The 15,897-nt window shown below is 53.7% G+C and overlaps 2 protein-coding genes across 4 annotated transcripts in view; one reads left to right on the top strand and one right to left on the bottom strand.

Moving 5' to 3' along the window:
• Positions 1-455: 455 nt before the first annotated feature.
• On the bottom strand, positions 456-4,853 carry OGFOD2 (2-oxoglutarate and iron dependent oxygenase domain containing 2). Its single transcript, XM_082640933.1, has 7 exons — positions 4,637-4,853; positions 4,168-4,224; positions 3,315-3,428; positions 3,126-3,225; positions 2,334-2,461; positions 1,833-2,087; positions 456-1,759 (listed from the first exon to the last, which is right to left on the bottom strand). Exons 1-7 carry the CDS (start codon positions 4,766-4,768, stop codon positions 1,496-1,498), a joined length of 1,050 nt encoding a protein of 349 aa, XP_082497059.1. The 5' UTR covers positions 4,769-4,853; the 3' UTR covers positions 456-1,495.
• Positions 4,854-5,761: 908 nt separating this feature from the next.
• ABCB9 (ATP binding cassette subfamily B member 9) overlaps positions 5,762-15,897 on the top strand; it is a 34,559-nt gene continuing 24,423 nt past the window's right edge. The window contains exons 1-3 of one of the 3 annotated variants that reach the window (XM_082640932.1): positions 5,762-5,887; positions 6,685-7,789; positions 10,267-10,348. The gene's annotated coding sequence lies outside the window, so the exon portion shown is untranslated. Of the gene's footprint in view, positions 5,888-6,684; positions 7,790-10,266; positions 10,349-12,877; positions 13,034-15,897 lie in introns of those variants that run through there. The other 2 variants (XM_082640931.1, XM_082640930.1) reach the window with 2 other exon arrangements.

Genomic DNA, 15,897 nt, shown 5'->3' on the forward strand with positions numbered 1-15,897 from the left:
GGCATGATAATGAATGACGGAAGGACCCCTGTGAGAAAGCGCACCGCAGGCCCGTCTAGAGTGGGGGCAGCTGAGTCCGCTCCTGCTGATTACTGCAGTGTCGATTGGGGCCCGGTGTTTCCAGATCTTCCCACCTTCCCACGGAAGCCAGAACTCAAGCTTTCAACATGGAAAACCCTCCCGAACACAGCATAGCTGCATGCCTCATCCAGTCCTGGGGCCGCCGAGTTGCAAACTCTTCAGTAGTGACGACAGCAGCAAACTCACAGGCCTGTTAAAAATCACTGTATAAACGGGAAGTCACTTGATTTCCACAACACCTCTAGGACACGAGTACTTTCCAGAGAAGGAAACAAAGGCACGGAGAATCACGTGGCTTACCCACAGTCACAGCTGAAAGCAGCCGAATCAGAATTCGAACCCAAGAGGTCTGGCTCCAAGTCCCTGCTTTTTTTTTTTTTTTTTTTTTGCAGTACGCGGGCCTCTCACTGTTGTGGCCTCTCCCGTTGCGGAGCACAGGCTCCGGACGCGCAGGCTCAGCGGCCATGGCTCACGGGCCCAGCCGCTCCGCGGCATGTGGGATCTTCCCAGACCGGGGCATGAACCCGTGTCCCCTGCATCGGCAGGCGGACTCTCAACCACTGCGCCACCAGGGAAGCCCCAAGTCCCTGCTTTTAATCCCTCTGCAGTAACCCCTCCACACGGTCCAGAAGATGCTGTTGGCGGCCCATCTAAATCCCCTTTGTAGATGAGACGCACACTCCCAGCGTGGTGTCTGCTGCTGACACCTCACACCTGTACTTTTTTTTTAAACATTTATTTTTTATTTTATGTATTTATTTTTGGCTGTGTCGGGTCTTAGTTGTGGCACGTGGGCGCTTCGCTGTGGCGCACAGACTCTCTAGTTGAGGTGCGCGGGCTCAGTAGTTGCTGTGCACGGGCTTAGTTGCCCCGCGTCATGTGGGATCTTAGTTCCCCAACCAGGGATTGAACCCACATCCCCTGCATTGGAAGGCAGATTCTTAACCACTGGACCACCAGGGAAGTCCCTCACGCCTGTACTCTTCTCTCGAAGATTCCCTTGGCCTCTGGGAATCACCTTGCCCTGGAGATGGATGTCTGGGAAGTTACTCACCCCCTCTCTACCCCAAAACACCCTATAGCTAATATCTGACGTGGAGGGCAAACTGTGGTATGATTCATGCTCCAGAGAGCCCCGTGGGATCAGGCTGAGGCCGGATGCCATTTCAGACCATCTTGGCCCAGTTCCTTCCTGCTCTGTCCTGCTCCCTCTTCTCCCAAGAGTATCCCCTCCTTAAACCACCTGCACAGGAGTCCCTGTCTCAGGCTCTGGTTCTAACAAACCCGACCTAAGCCAATGTCTCTGCTGAAAGAATGGCCCAGAAGCTCGTGTGTCCTTTTGAACCAAGATGTGCTGAGGGCTGCAGGGTGTTTATTTCTGCCCCTCACCCCCCCCCACTGGCCCCAGCCAGGCTCAAGTCAGTGTACACACATCCACTGTGGCGGGCTCCTCGCGGGTGAAGCCGTCGCCGAAGCCCTCATCGTCCACCAGGTCGGGCTTGCGGCAGCACATGGGGCAGAGGCGGTTGCGTACAGCAGAGGCGCGGAGCCAGACGACCAGGTTCCAACGCTCACCAGTGCCCAGGGGTCGGGCCCCGTGCAGCTGGCCCCCCCGGTGCAGGATGCCCTGGCCCACCACGTGCTCTACCTCCAGGGGGTTGGCCAGGGCCGAAGGTGCCTGTGGACAGCGGAGCTCAGGCCTGGGCACTCTCAGTGGCCCCGGCCCTGCCCCACGGGTCACACACACTAACCTGGAAGAGGTCCCCAAAGTAGAGGGCGCCCCCCGTGAAGGCCTTGCCCAGGGCCACGTTGAGGGTGAGCTCGGCGTTATCGTAGTGGCAGCCCAGCTCGCGATCCTGGCCTGGCGCGTATTTGACCACGAAGGCGCGGTGGGTGTCCAGCGGGCCCCTGTACTCTGGGTACAGCAGGGCCATCAGCGGCTGCAGGAAGCGCTCCCTCAGTGGCGTCACCAGTGGCTCATCCAGGCCCAGCTCGTGTAGCAGCACCTGGGAGGGGGATCCCAGGGTCAGCGGGGAAACTGGTAGAGCCTCACCCTGGGTCCCTGGGGGAGTCCCTTACTAAGGACACTGTTAAGTGCTTTGCAAACATCAACGTGCTTAACTTCATAATAATCCTGCTGTGATCTCATTTTACAGATGGGGAAACCGAGGCTTAGAGAAGGTCTGCAGCACTGGGGATACGTCTCACGATGTCCCCACCTCCTCGGGCCCACCGGGTGGAGCCTCACCCACCCCGTAGTTGTTCATGGTGTTGGGTCTTCCCTTGGGCATGTCCGACTGCTCGAAGTGCTCCAGCTCCTCCAGCAGGGCCCGGCAGAACGGCGCTGTGAACACCGGCAGGCGGTAGATACGCTTCTCCTCTGTGGAGGGAGGGACAGTCGGTTGGCCGGGAGCTCCGGTGTGGGTTTCAATCTGCCCATAACCTTTTCACTTCCCCCAGCCTCAGTTTCCTCATCTGTACAATGGGGATGACGTGAGTACTCACCTCTCAGGGCTCTTGTGATGATTAAATGACATAACGTGTGGCAAGGGGGCCCTATTCTTGGGCCCCCCACTCATCCCTGAAGCCTCACCCTGCCCTGAGGTCTAGCCTCCAAATTCAGATGTGCACCCCGTCCGGCGAGCCCTCTCCCACAGCTCCAGGTCCTGGCAGGTTCAAGAAACCTCATTCTTGCCCACTCCTTCAGGTCTTGGGATAGGAACGGCTCCCTACCCCGAACCCCACCCCCATTGCTAGCCCTGGGGCGGGTCCCTCCCCATCCCTTGCTGATTCCTTAGCCCCCACTTGTCTCAACTGTCCCTTTGTTAACCTCTTCAGTCACCCCTATTTGAGTGTGTCTGATGCAAGGCACTGAATAACTGTTGGATAAGTGAGTGAATGGATACAGGTGCCGTGCTCCTGACGCGTCTGTCCCGCCAGCCCTTCTCAGTCCTGCTGGTTTGATTTTTGGAGGCAGATATGGTGGGTGGAGGGACCGCAGTCTCCCACCCCCAGTGCTGCAAGGTGATGGGCCAAGACCTCACCCGAAACTGTCTCCAGCCGCTGGAGAAGGCCCTGGAGGTCTGCACCTGGCGATGTGCTGTACTCAGCTGCGGCCAGAAACTCGGGGGCCAGAGCCACATCCTGGGGGCAGAGCACGCAAGCCGTGGGGCAGACAGCCCCCAGGCCCGGATGCCTCCGCCTCCTCCAGTGACCTGCCCCCTGCCAGGTACCTGCAGTGGGTTGTAGACATCGGGCCGCGCTGGGTGGTAGGAGCTCGCAATGAGGGCTTTCCTGGCAGCCGACTCCTGCCCCAGCCGCTGCCGCCGCTCCACCTCCTTCTCAAGCTGGGGTTACACAGGGCCTGGTTATGAGGTTGGGGCCTCCCATCCCCCCCGAGGCCACTGTGCAGATGAGGAAACTGAGGTTCAGGAAGCCCAGGGCATGGCCAGGGCTGGCAGCAACGTCTCCCTGTGCTCCTGACTCTACCAGGGTAAATGGCAGGTGCTAAGCTGTTAGCTGAAGGGGAATCCTTCCAGAAGGGGGCCCATCCCACTCAGGGCTGCACCAGCCTGAGCCTGGCTGGGATGAGACCCCTCGCTGCTCCTCAACCAGCTGGGCCCACTCAAGGAGGGGAAACAGAGTCCCGGTCAAAGCTTGTGTTCCAGAGGCTGCAGCGGGCTGTCCTGGGAAGCTTCCCGACACTTCACCCCCGGGTGGGAGACAAGCAGCAGCCCCAGAAGTGGCATGGGGGGAGGGTTGAAGAGACAGGAGCCAGGCGGCCCTGGGTGGGACCTCAACTCCACCTGCTGTGAAACCTTGGGCAAGTGACCCCTCCCCGGAGCCCAAGTATCTCAAAAGGGCGTGAGGCAGACAACCTGGCGTTTTTCCTGCTTTCTCTTTTTCTGCTGCCAGGACCCAGGTGCTGTGGTGAGTGAGGACAGGAGTGGGGAAAGGGGAGGTCTCAGGATCTGACACTGGCAGGCCTGAGGCTGGGAGACTCCTCAAACTGCTGATGCAAATCTAAAGAGGAAGGGCCAGGCTGGGTGTGGAGGGCGCGACCGAGGGCGGGCGGGGAGTTGTTACCTCTCCCAACAGCTGCTGGAAGTCCTTGGGGCTGACACAGCCTCGGCTGCGCAGGATCTGGGAGCAGAAAGGCCAGTGAGCGCGACGGTGTGACCTTGGGACTTTTAAGTCACTTAAACGTCTCTGAGCCTCAGTTTCTCCTTGACATGGAGATGATCCGACCTCACAGGATCATTGGAAGGATGGAATGCCACGAGCACGTTGAGCACAGAGCAGGGTTCCCGGCTGCTCTTGGTAGTAACACTGACAGAGTACGCTGAGCCAGGCCCTGCCCTGAGCATCGTGCACGTACGTTCATTCATTCAGTCCTCACGACAACCTCACTAAAGATACCATCATCCCCATTTAAGGTTGAAAACAATAAGGTACCTAAAGGTTAAGTCATTGTTGTCACACCTGAGCGCACCAAAGGCAAAGCAAACGACCCCTCCCCGCCCATTTCCCCGCAGAGCCAATAGAGGCCACTCACGGGGCCGTAGTCCTGGCGCAGCTGCTGCTCGCTCCGGAAGCGCACGTGCAGGCCGTAGCGCGCCACGTACAAGTTCTCGGAGCAGAAGCAGGCGCAGCGGCAGAAGCGCCGCGGAGCCGCCGCGGTCCCCATGGTGAGGTACCGCGCGCGGACCCGCCGGCTTCCGTAGGGTCACTTCCGGATACGCCCCCAGCCGAGGCGGTCTGGAACCAGCGGCCAAGGGTCCGTTCTAAATTCCCAAGTGCGAAAAAGAACGAAGACTCCGCCCCAGAAAACGGGCTGCGGTGCAGGAAGATGCTCCCGGCCGGGTTGGGGCTGGCAGCCTCCGCTGGGAGCACGCGGCTTTCTCGTTCCGCTTCAGAGTTTCTCCATCCACGAGGCGGGAATTAATCGTCCCACTTTACAGACAGGTGAACTGAGTCACACCTTCACAGGACGTGGATTAGTAGGGACTCGGAATCTCAAGACCCTCTGCTTAAACGCTGGCTCCCTTTTCTGCTCGGAGGTTTTGAAGAACCAGCGAACGCCACGAGGACTAGGGTCTGACCTCGTTCCCTCCAACTGCTCTCCAGTTTTGTGCGTCTGAGCTTGGATTTAGCATTTATCCCGGGTCCTTGCCCGGCGCTCCCGTTGCCAACGCCACAGTCTCTTAGGGTTCGCCGCGGATCGCCCCAGTGAGCGTCCCCACGAAAACGCTCCGTCCGGTGAGACTTCCGGTGATGCTCCCGACGGATTCAGGTGTGAATAGGGCGTGGTCGGTCGGTGGCCACACCCAGCGCAACCAGGTTCAAGTTCTGTACAGCCGCAGTGTGAGATGTGTATGTTTCTGCCTTACAGAGCGTGCCCTCCATCCTCGGGGAGACCCATCACAGCACACGCAAGCCATACCTTGGGAACCCCGTCATGGTCCGCCATGCATCCCCAAGACCCGGGTCTGCAAAGCCCCGAGAAGAAGCTTGGATGTCAATCCTATTGAGCTGGCAGAACTAAGGCGTGCAGCTGGGGAGGAAGTCTTGACCCCTGGAAATGACCCCTGCCCCCTGCCTTAGAGTTCTCTCAAGGGCTCAGCGTGATGCAGGGATGGGGGTGGGGAGGAAGACTCGGGGGCTTTAAGACCCTGGCCCTTACCCTAAATCAACAGGTGACTGCAGATGACAGCTTTTGACCGAGGCTCCTCTCTACTGGACCTGAGCTAACACATCTACCACCCACCTTATCTCCTTTCATCTTTACAGCAAACCTTTGAGCTAGGTACTGTTATATCACCGTGTTACAGACGGGGGAACCTGAGGCCCAGAGAGGTGCAGTGACTTGCCCCCTGTCACTCTCCAGTGAGGGACACACATGGGGTTTGAACCCAGCAGTCTGCCCTCTGAGTTCCTTGTTCATCACAATAGGAATTCTCTGAGTGGTGGGATTTTGAGGGATGTTGACTTTTCTCTTTGGGCTTGTTGGCATTTCCTTCCTTCCTTCCTTCTTCCTTCCTTCCTTCCTCCCTCCTTCCTTCCTCCCTCCCTCCCTCCCTTCCTCTCTCTGTCTCTTTCTTTCTTTGTTTTTCATATATAAATATATATATATATATTTTTAGTCGCACCGTGTGGCATGCGGGATCTTAGTTCCCTGACCAGGGATCAAGCCCAGGCCCCCTGCAGTGGAAGCGCCGAGACCTAACCACTGGACTGCCAGGGAATTCCCTTGTTGGCATTTTCTTGATAACTCTGCTTTCCTTTCCCTGTGTGTAGACAGAGGTTCACGCTCACACACTCACATCCACAGTCACACACACACAAACACAGCCTTCCATGCTCACACATGCTAACACACATTCACACACAGTCACACACGCGCTCACACCCTCACACATACCAACACACACCCTCGCTTGAACACACACAACATTCCACATAGTCACAGTTGCACACTCCTATTCATACACCCAATATCTCACACACGTGCACACCCTCACAAAAGTACTCACCCACATCCCACACACAGTCACACACACACACACACAGAGGCAACACAGTCCCTGTTCCTTTCTTCTTCAGGGCTCCACGGCCCACCCCTTGCTCCTGCTGAAGCCCCAGGACCCCAGAAGGAAGATGGGAGACCTCCAAGCCCTGTGATGCGGTGCCAGGCCATCCTCCCAGCTGTCTCCATTAGCACATTTGGGGGACCAAGGCTCGAGCCAGCAGAGTCTCCCCTCCAGCACCTTGAGGGGCTGGAAGAGGGCCCCTGCTCTCTGGGCAGAGCCTGCACAACAGCCTGATTGGTTTTCACACTGGCTGGGCAGGGGCAGCGAGACCCTCCTGTCTGGGAGTGTGGAAGGAGTGCGTGTGAGTGTGTGGAAGTGTGTTTTGAGTGACGGACAAGATCCCTGCCCTTCTGAAGCTTTCAGTCGAGTGGGGGAGACAGGAACAAGCAAGGAGACCAGTACGAGATCAGGTTATCCTCGTTCAGTTGTAAGTGCTGGAAAGGCACTAGGCTGATGAGATGGCGAGTGCCCGGCGGCGGCTGCTTCGGACACGGTGGCCAGGGAAGGCCTCCTGAAGAGTGACATTTCAGCTGAGCTCTAACTGCTGCAGCAAGATCTGCAGGAAAGGGTTCTAGACAGGGAGACTGAAGGGGCAAAGGCCCTGCGGTGGGCTGAGCTTGGCATGCTTGGAGAACAGCAAAAAGCACACAAGAGGGCAAGTCATAGGGAACAAGGCCAGGTGGCATTGAGACCAAATCATTGGGCTTAGTAGGGCCACTGGTAACATTTTGGATTTTACTCTATTTGCAAAGGGAAGCTGTTTTGTCCTCACAACAAACCCTATGCAGTAGGAACTATCCCCATTTTACAGATGTGGAAAACAAGGTTCAGATGGCTTGAATGACCCACCAAGGTCACACAGCTCAGTGGTGGAGTCTGTCTGGAATGGAACCCAAGTCTGACTCTGCTGGGTTGTTCCTGAAGGCACAGCCAGGTCTCTCAGTGCCCCCTCCCCTCCTCAGGTGTGAAATCCAGGTCACTGGGCCGCGGAGATCCTGGGGCCCAGCCCAAGCCTCCTGAAGCTACCAGGCTTCCCCAGGGAGGAGAACGATGGTTGGGGACCTGCTTCCCCCCTCAAGGACCCAGCTCCCCAACCCAGAGCTGTGTGGCCTGAGAAGGTAATTAAAGTTTTACAGCCATCTTGATTGCCCAGCGATAGTGAAGGGCCCTGCTCTCCAGGAAAGGATCCATTTCCCCAGCTCTGCGTTCATCCCACTCCTAAGTGCCTTCCTTCCCCAGGAGGCCCAGGGGAGACCAGCTCCCCAGGAAGCCACCACGCAGGCTGGACCCCAGCAGCTTCCCCCCCAACACACACACGTGCACACCCCGGCTCCCTGGCTAGTGTTCTCCTTTTACAGTAGTTTTTGCAAGATAACCATTTCCTGCTCCTCAGTTTAGACTGGCCCTCCCCGTGCCCCATCTCTTCCTTGGAAACAGAGTCCCCAGCCCCACCCTGCCCCAGCCTGGGCTTGGTCACCAAAGGGAACAGCAGCCAGAATATTAATAGTAAGCACCGAATCAGTATGCTCGTAGCCAGCACTGACGTACTTTTGTTGACCTTGTGAGGTATTATTATCCCTATTTTACAGATGAGGAAACGGAGGCTCAGTGAAGTACAGGGGCCTGTCTAGGGTCATAAACCTAGTGAGTGCAGAACCGGAATTAGAGCACCCATCCTTTGGATTCCAAAGTGATGTGTGTGTGTAAGTGTATGTATATGTATATATGTATGTGTATATATATGTATACATGTGTATACATATTCTTTTGAATTGACAGCACACATGCACAAATGGGCACAAATCATAAGTGTACAGTTTGGTGAATTTTCACAGACTAGACAGCACCCAGATCCCAAAACAGCACATCCCAGCCCTGCAGAGGCCCCCACCCACGTCCCCATCAGTCACTACCCACCTCCCGAGGGTAGTCACGGTTCTGACTTCTAAGAGCAAAGATCAGTCTTGCCTGTTCTTGAATTTGATACAAATAAAATCATATGTATTATTTTGTATACCACTTCTTCCACTCAGCATTATGTTTTTTTTAAATTGAAGTATAGTTGATTTACAATGTGTCAGCTTTTGCTGTTCAGTTATACGTACATATATAATATACATTCTTTTTCATTTATATTGTATGTATTCTTTTTCATACTCTTTTCCTTTATGGTTTATTACAGGATATTGAATCTAGTTCCCTTGTTTATTTCTTTTATATATAGTAGTTTGTATCTGCTAATCCCAAACTCCTAATTTATCCTCCCCAACCCCCAGCATTATGTTCTCTTTTTTAAAATTTATTTATTTATTTATTTATTTATTGGCTGTGTTGGGTCTTTGTTGCTGCCCGTGGCTTTCTCTAGTTGTGGCGAGTGGGGGCTACTTTTCATTGAGGTGCGCAGGCTTCTCATTGCAGTGGCTTCTCTTGTTGTGGAGCACGGGCTCTAGGCACGCAGGCTTCAATAGTTGTGGCATGCGGGCTCTGCAGCATGTGGGATCTTCCTGGACCGGGGCTCGAACCCATGTCCCCTGCACTGGCAGGCAGATTCTTAACCACTGCGCCATCAGGGAAGCCCAGCGTTATATTTTTAAGATTCATCTGTGTCATTATGTGTAGCAGTGGCTCATCCTTTTTCATGGCTGCATAGTATTCCACCCGGTGACCACTCCACCATTCACTGAGTCATTCTACAGTTGATGGACATTTGCATTGTTTCCGGTTTGGTGATGTCATGAATGAAGCTGCTATGAACAATTTTCATTGTGGTTAAAATATACATAACATAAAATTGTCCATTTAACCAATTTTTAAATAGACTTTATTCTTTAGAACAGTTTTAGGTTCATAGCAAAATGAAGTGGAAAGTACAGAGGTTTACCACGGGCTTCCTGCCCCCCCCCACACACACAGAGCCTCCCCCACTGCAAACATCCCACACCAGGTGGTACGTTTGTTACAATCAAGTGTCACATTGATACATCGTTATCACCCAAAGTGCATAGTTCACATTAGGGTTCGCTCTTGGAGTTGTATATTCTATGTTTTTGACAATGTATAGGGCCATATATCTACCATGACGGCATCATACAGAATAGTTTCACCGCCCTGAACATCCTCTACTCTGCCTGTTCATCCCCCCATCCTCCTGTAACCCCTGGCAACCACTGATCCTTTTACACTCTCCATAGTTTTATCTTTTCCAGAATATGATATAGTGGGAATCATACAGTGTGTAGCCTTTTCCAATCGGCTTCTCTCCCTTAGTAATATGCATTTATGTTTCTTCCATGTCTTTTTTATGGCTTGGTAATTCATTTAGTCTTAGCCCTGAGTAATATTCCATTGTCTGAATTACCATTTTATCCATTCACCTCCTGAAGGACATCTTGGTTGTTTCCAAGTTTTGGCAGTTATGAATAAAGCTGCTATAAACATCTATGTGCACGTTTTTGTGTGGACATAAGTTTTCAACTCGTTTGGGTAAATACGAAGGAGCATGATTGCTGGATCCTATGGTAGAAGTATGTTTAGTTTCATAAGAAGCCGCCAAACTGTCTTCCAAAGTAACTGCGCTGTTTTGCATTCCCACCAGCAATGAAAGAGAGTTCCTGTTTCTCCACATCTTCGTCAGCATTTGGTGTTGTCAGTGTTTTGGATTTTGGCCATTCTATTAGGTATGTAATAGTACCTCATTGTTTTAATTTGCAATTTTCTAATGACAAATTATGTTGAGCATCTTTTCACGTTTATTTTTCATCTGTATATTTCATTTGGTGAGGTGTCTGCTCAGGTCTTTTCCCTCTTTTTAAATCAGGTTATTTGCTTTCTTATTGTTGGGCTTTAAGAGTTCTTTGTATATTTTGGATAACAGTCCTTTATCAGATATATTTTCTCCCAGTCTGTGGCTTATCTTCTCATTCCCTTGACAATATCATTCGCAGAGTGGAAGTTTTTTATTTTAATGAAGTCTAGCTTATCAATTCTTTCTTTCATGGGTCATGCCTTTAATATCACATCTAAAAAATCATCTCCATGCCCAAGAAAATCTAGATTTTCTCCTAGGTTATCTTGTAGGAGTTTTATAGTTTTGTGTTTTACATTTAGGTCTATGATCCATCTTGAGTTAACTTTTGTGAAAGGTGTAAGGTCTGTGTCAAGATTTTTTTCTTTTTTTTTTTTTTTGCATGTGTATGTCCAGTTGTTTCAGCACCATGTGTTGCAAAGCACCATTTGTCTTTTCTCCACTGTATTGCCTTTACTCCTTTGTCGGAGACCAGTTGACTATATTTATGTGGTTCTATTTCTGGGCTCTCTATCCTGTCCCATTGATCTATTTGTTCTTTTGTCAACACCACACTGTCCTGATTACTGCAGCTTTATAGTACGTCTTGAAGTTGGGTAGTGTCAGTACACCAAATTTGTCTTGCTCCTTCAATATTGTGTTGGCTATTTTCACACAGCAAAAATGACAGAGCCTGGGGCTTCCCTGGTGGCGCAGTGGTTGAGAGTCCGCCTGCCGATGCAGGGGACAAGGGTTCGTGCCCCGGTCCGGGAAGAGCCCACATGCCACGGAGCGGCTGGGCCCGTGAGCCATGGCCGCTGAGCCTGCGCGTCTGGAGCCTGTGCTCCGCAACGGGAGAGGCCACAACAGTGAGAGGCCCGTGTACCGCAAAAAAAAAAAAAAAAAAAAAAAAAACAGAGCCTGGATTTGGCCCCAGACCTGAGTCATTCTAGCTTTTGGACAATCCATTCAAGAGCTTTTCTTCACGTACAATTATATATTTGCTTTTGTTTTTGCACAAACAGTATCACACTTCAACTTGATTCTACCCCTTGTTTTTACTCAATAGATTTTGGGGGTCATTTCATACCTTTAGGTAACATTTGTGTATGGATAGATACATATATTTTTCCCCCCCATGCTACAGGGTATTTTTTTGAGCGATGCTCTGTAATTATTTGGCCAGTTCCCTACGGAAGGGTATTTAGGTTATTTCCAGACTTCTGCTGCTCCAGTGACTATCTGCAAACTAGTATCTTCACTCCCTCCACAAGTCTATCTATAGAAGAAATTCCTACTGGGTCAGGGAAAAAAAAGTGCATTTACAATTCTGCACTTTGCCAAATTCCCCTTGAAGGAGGCTGTATCATGTGAGAAGCAGAGACTGTTTTACATTCAGAGAGCATTTTGAGCCTCTGGCCGGAGGCTGGAGAGATGGGGGTGTATCTTGCCTCACCTGCCGCCCCTCTGGGCTTGACCTACTCTCCTCAGCTCTTGGTTCAGGCCACACTGATCCCTTTTCTGCTCCTCAAATGCCAGGTGAGTTCCCACCTCAGAGCCTTTCCACTGGCAGTTCCTTTCACGTAGAATGCTCTCCCCCCAGACCTCTCCGTGGCTCCCTCCTTCTCACCTTTCACCTCTCTCAGGGAGCCCTTCCCAGTTAAAGAAGCCCCATGGCATTTTCCATTGCCTCACCGAGTTTTTATTTCCTTTACAGGAAATAAATCATACGTGGCACCACATGAAATGATGTTATTTACTTGTTGGTTTTCTATCTCCCCCACCCCGCGAAGGATGGGAGTCTTTTTTCACACCCAGCACCCAGCACCTAGCCCCTAGCGATCACTGAGTACATATGGCTGTCTCCCTCTCCCAATCCCCACCACCCTGGCTCTGTTTTTCTCCATGAAATGTATTCCCTTCCAACAGGGATAATTTACTTATTCATTATGCGTATCACCTGACTCCCTCACTAGAATGTCAGCTCCAGAAGGGCAAGGATCTCGTTTTGTTCCCTGTAGCATCTCAAACGCTTAGAATGGTGCACGGCACATAGTAGGTGCCTTTCAACAAATATTGGTTGAATGAATGAAGGAATGAGGATCGTCACCTCCATCCTCCAAGGCTGGCTGGTAGTCCCTCCAGAGGAAAAGGACGGTTAAAGAGCAGGCGCCCCCAGCAGGTGTGGCCACTTCCTTCTGCTCAGAATGGGCCTGAGGTCTCCAGGGGTGGAGCGGCGAGCGGAAGGGCCTGGTCCTGCGGATGAGGGCGGGGCTCGTCGCAGGTGGGCGGTGGCTAGCTGTGGTCACGCCCCCACGAAGGCCCCGTCCACCAGGAGGCCCCGCCCCGCCCGTCAGCTGGCTTGTGTGCCCGCCCCCCCTGCTCCGACCTTGCTGCTGCGCAGCAGCCGGGGGCGGGAGGCCCTGAGGAGCCTCGGGAGGAGGCAGAGGCGGGAGGGGTGGAGCGAGCGGGGCGCCGGGCGCTGTCTCCAATGAACCGCGCGGAACCCGCGCCCCTGAGGACCCCAGCCCGCTGCGCCCCCTCCCCACGGCTCACCTGGTGCCAGGTAAGGTGACAGGTAAGAGTGCGGGGCCCGGGACCCCCGACCCGGGTCTTTCTCAAGTCGAGGTGCCTGGCCGGGCACAGGCTGGAGGGACATTTGGCTCTCCCTGCCCCGGGGATGGAGTAGGCATCTCAGTTGAAGGTGGGAGCCTTCCTGGCCCGCCGTCCTGGTACCCTAGCACCCGCAGCCGCAGGTCCCAGCCCCCCATCCCTGCAGCATCCTTTCCACGCCGCAGGGAGAATGTTGCTTTTTTTTTTTTTAACTATTCAGGTGCCGCCACCTCTTGGAAAATGGTGAGGGTGCCTTTTGGCGTGGATCCTGGGATGGCTGTTCTCCCCCCAGGATCGGACTGGCGCCTCTTCTGAGGGCTCCCCACACCCTACAGCGGTGCCTGCCCACAGATCCCGAGAGGCTGGCTATGTCAGAAGCCTGGGAGCAGGCCTGGACCTGCCGACCTTGGCAAACCCCTTCCCCTCAGTCCCCCCAGCTGGCCAATGGGCTGACCCTTCTCTGCATCCACCCAGGCAGTTAGGCCTGTGGCTTCCCAAGGGCCTCTCCCTTATTTCTAGTTCTTTGTTAAAACAGGGTGCCCCCTCCCCAGAGATGACGTTAATTCAGACAGCTTTAAGCTGGTCTGACAGGACTCCCCCCGCCCTGGAGTTAGGCTGGCCTCAATTCCCCTGCTTCAGGTGGGCAGGTGACAGGTGACAAGAGGAGGACGGCAGGAAGGCCACAGGAACTCCCCAGTTTGCCTCACCTAGAGTGGTGAGTTATCCAACTTCCCCAAGTGCCAGTGTGGGATGTGTGGGCTCAGCAAGCGTGGGAGTCAGGATGGAATAACGTGGACTCGGCTGAGTCCTGGCCCTGCATCCGGAGACCCCACAATGTCACCGTCCCACAGAACCAGCCCCAGTCAGCTGGGTGATGACTGCTTTGGCGTGAAAAGCTCACCCCCAAAGTTGGGGGAGAACTGAGCTGCGTGGGCCCCCCAGATCCTTCAGAACCCTTTCTTGGGAGCCCTGAATAACCTGGGCCCAGAGAGTGAAGTGTGGGGTTTCAGCTCTGCCTTTGCCTGTTCTCTTCAGGTCATTTGACTTCCCCAAGCTTCCGTTTCCCTATCTGTAAAATGGGAATGATAAGCGAGAGAACATCCCAGAGTAGTGGTGAGGATTAACTGGGATGGGAGATGACAGGCACTTAGCACACTGTCAAGCACTTAGTAACACCCCATGAACTATAGCTGCTGTGGTTATGATAATAATTGCTATTTGTTATCTCCTGGCTGTTCCAGACTTTCTTTTTTGTGCACCTGACAGCTGGAGATGCCCCAACCACCATTTCTTCTACCGGGAAGAAAAGCCTTTGACAGGACCTGCAGTGGGGATGCGGTCACTTGCTAATCCTGTGCCATTCCTTAGCTCTTGGGGTCAAGGCGAGTTGACCCTGTCTTCCTGGGCACATCAGGCCCTGGGCAGTGCCTGCTCTGACCACCACCTTGTCCTTGTCCCTTAGGGCACACACATCACCCATGTGCCCACAATTTGCCCTCCAGCTCCACCTGGCCAAGCCCAGTTGTGTCCTCCAGGTCAGGCAGATGGTGTTCTGGGACGTGGCTCCACCCAGCCCGCTGGCCCCCATCCTCCCCTCCTCCCAGTCTTGGCTGGTGGTCTTGTCCCCTTCACTCTCCTGCTCAGTAACTTTAAAAATAACAGGGTAGTCTTTCCCCACTGAGGGCTGTAACCTGATCCAAGTTGGATTCTGCTCCATCAGAGCGTGGAGTAGGAGGACTCAGCACTTAGGAGCTGGGGACCCTGGTGCTATTGCTGCTCTGTCCCCAGCTCACGGGGTGACCTTAGACAAGCCTCCCTCCCTCCCTCTCTGGGCCTTAGTTTCCCCATCTGTAAAACGTGGTTCAAATAGTCTGTGATGCTGGAGTGCAAAATTTTCTTTTATTCCAGTGAAGAAGATAAACAGCTGGGGCTCCCAGGTGGGTGGTTGTCAAATGACATTACCCGAAGTGGAGGGTGTCGGGAAGGGACTGACCCGGTGACTGGGAGTGGGGATGGGGAGAGCTGGCCAGGCCCCTGGGCTGCTCCTGGCAGATCTGCCTCCTGTCCCACTTCTGAATCGCAGCTCCTTCCCGGCAGCTAAGGGACTCCTTGTACCCACCAAGAGGTGAGTTGCAGCCAAGGTGGCTGACAGGGCCCAGGCAGCCGGCAGTAGCTTGGCCAGGAGGCCTGGTGAGGCACCCGGCCAAGAGCATCCCTCCCTGGGCTCCGACTCACACTTACCCACTTGCTGGCTCCTCGAGGCCTCTGCATTGCAGCAGATAGGAACCTGCGCTGGCAGCCCAGCCAGGGCTGGGGGTGGAACAAGGGCCTGGGCAGGGGGTGTCTGTTCCCCTGTCCCCACCTTCACTCCCTCCCCTGCCCTTGATCCCAGTCAGCCCTGGCTTCCCTTGGAGAGGCAGCTGCTGACAAAGCAACTGTCTTCTCTAGGACATACTTGAGTCTTCGTAGAAGTGCTGTGGTGACAGCAGGGTCCAGGCTTGGGGACTGTCCCGCCCCTGGGTCCCCTCTGCATCTCAGACCCTCCTGAGCATCATTAAAGGTCTTGCCTGCCCCTGAGATGCTGTTTTGAAGAATTATGCCTTTGGAGTTGAGAGTACAGATTTTGGAACTCGAAGGCCTTGGTTCACATCCCAGGTGTGCCACTTCCTAGCTGTGTGACCTGGGGCAGGTTACTTAACCTCTCTGTGCCTCAATTTTCTCACCAGAAAATGGGGATGATAACAGAACATACCTCATAGGATTCTTGTGAGGATGAATGCATGTAAATCACTCAGAACAAGGCCAGGTGCACGACAACGTCAATAAGTG

The sequence above is a fragment of the Mesoplodon mirus genome (genome assembly GCF_964341445.2).
Source record: "Mesoplodon mirus genome assembly, chromosome: 13".
Classification (NCBI taxonomy): domain Eukaryota; kingdom Metazoa; phylum Chordata; class Mammalia; order Artiodactyla; family Ziphiidae; genus Mesoplodon; species Mesoplodon mirus.

Bases quoted from the DNA above. Each gene is read 5' to 3' on its own strand.
- OGFOD2 (XM_082640933.1), bottom strand. From the start codon at position 4,768: ATGGGGACCGCGGCGGCTCCGCGGCGCTTCTGCCGCTGCGCCTGCTTC. The intron at 3,429-4,167 runs GTAACAACTCCC...GTGTAACCCCAG, and splicing joins TCCAGCAGCTGTTGGGAGAG to CTTGAGAAGGAGGTGGAGCG. The intron at 3,226-3,314 runs GTACCTGGCAGG...CTCTGCCCCCAG, and splicing joins ATGTCTACAACCCACTGCAG to GATGTGGCTCTGGCCCCCGA.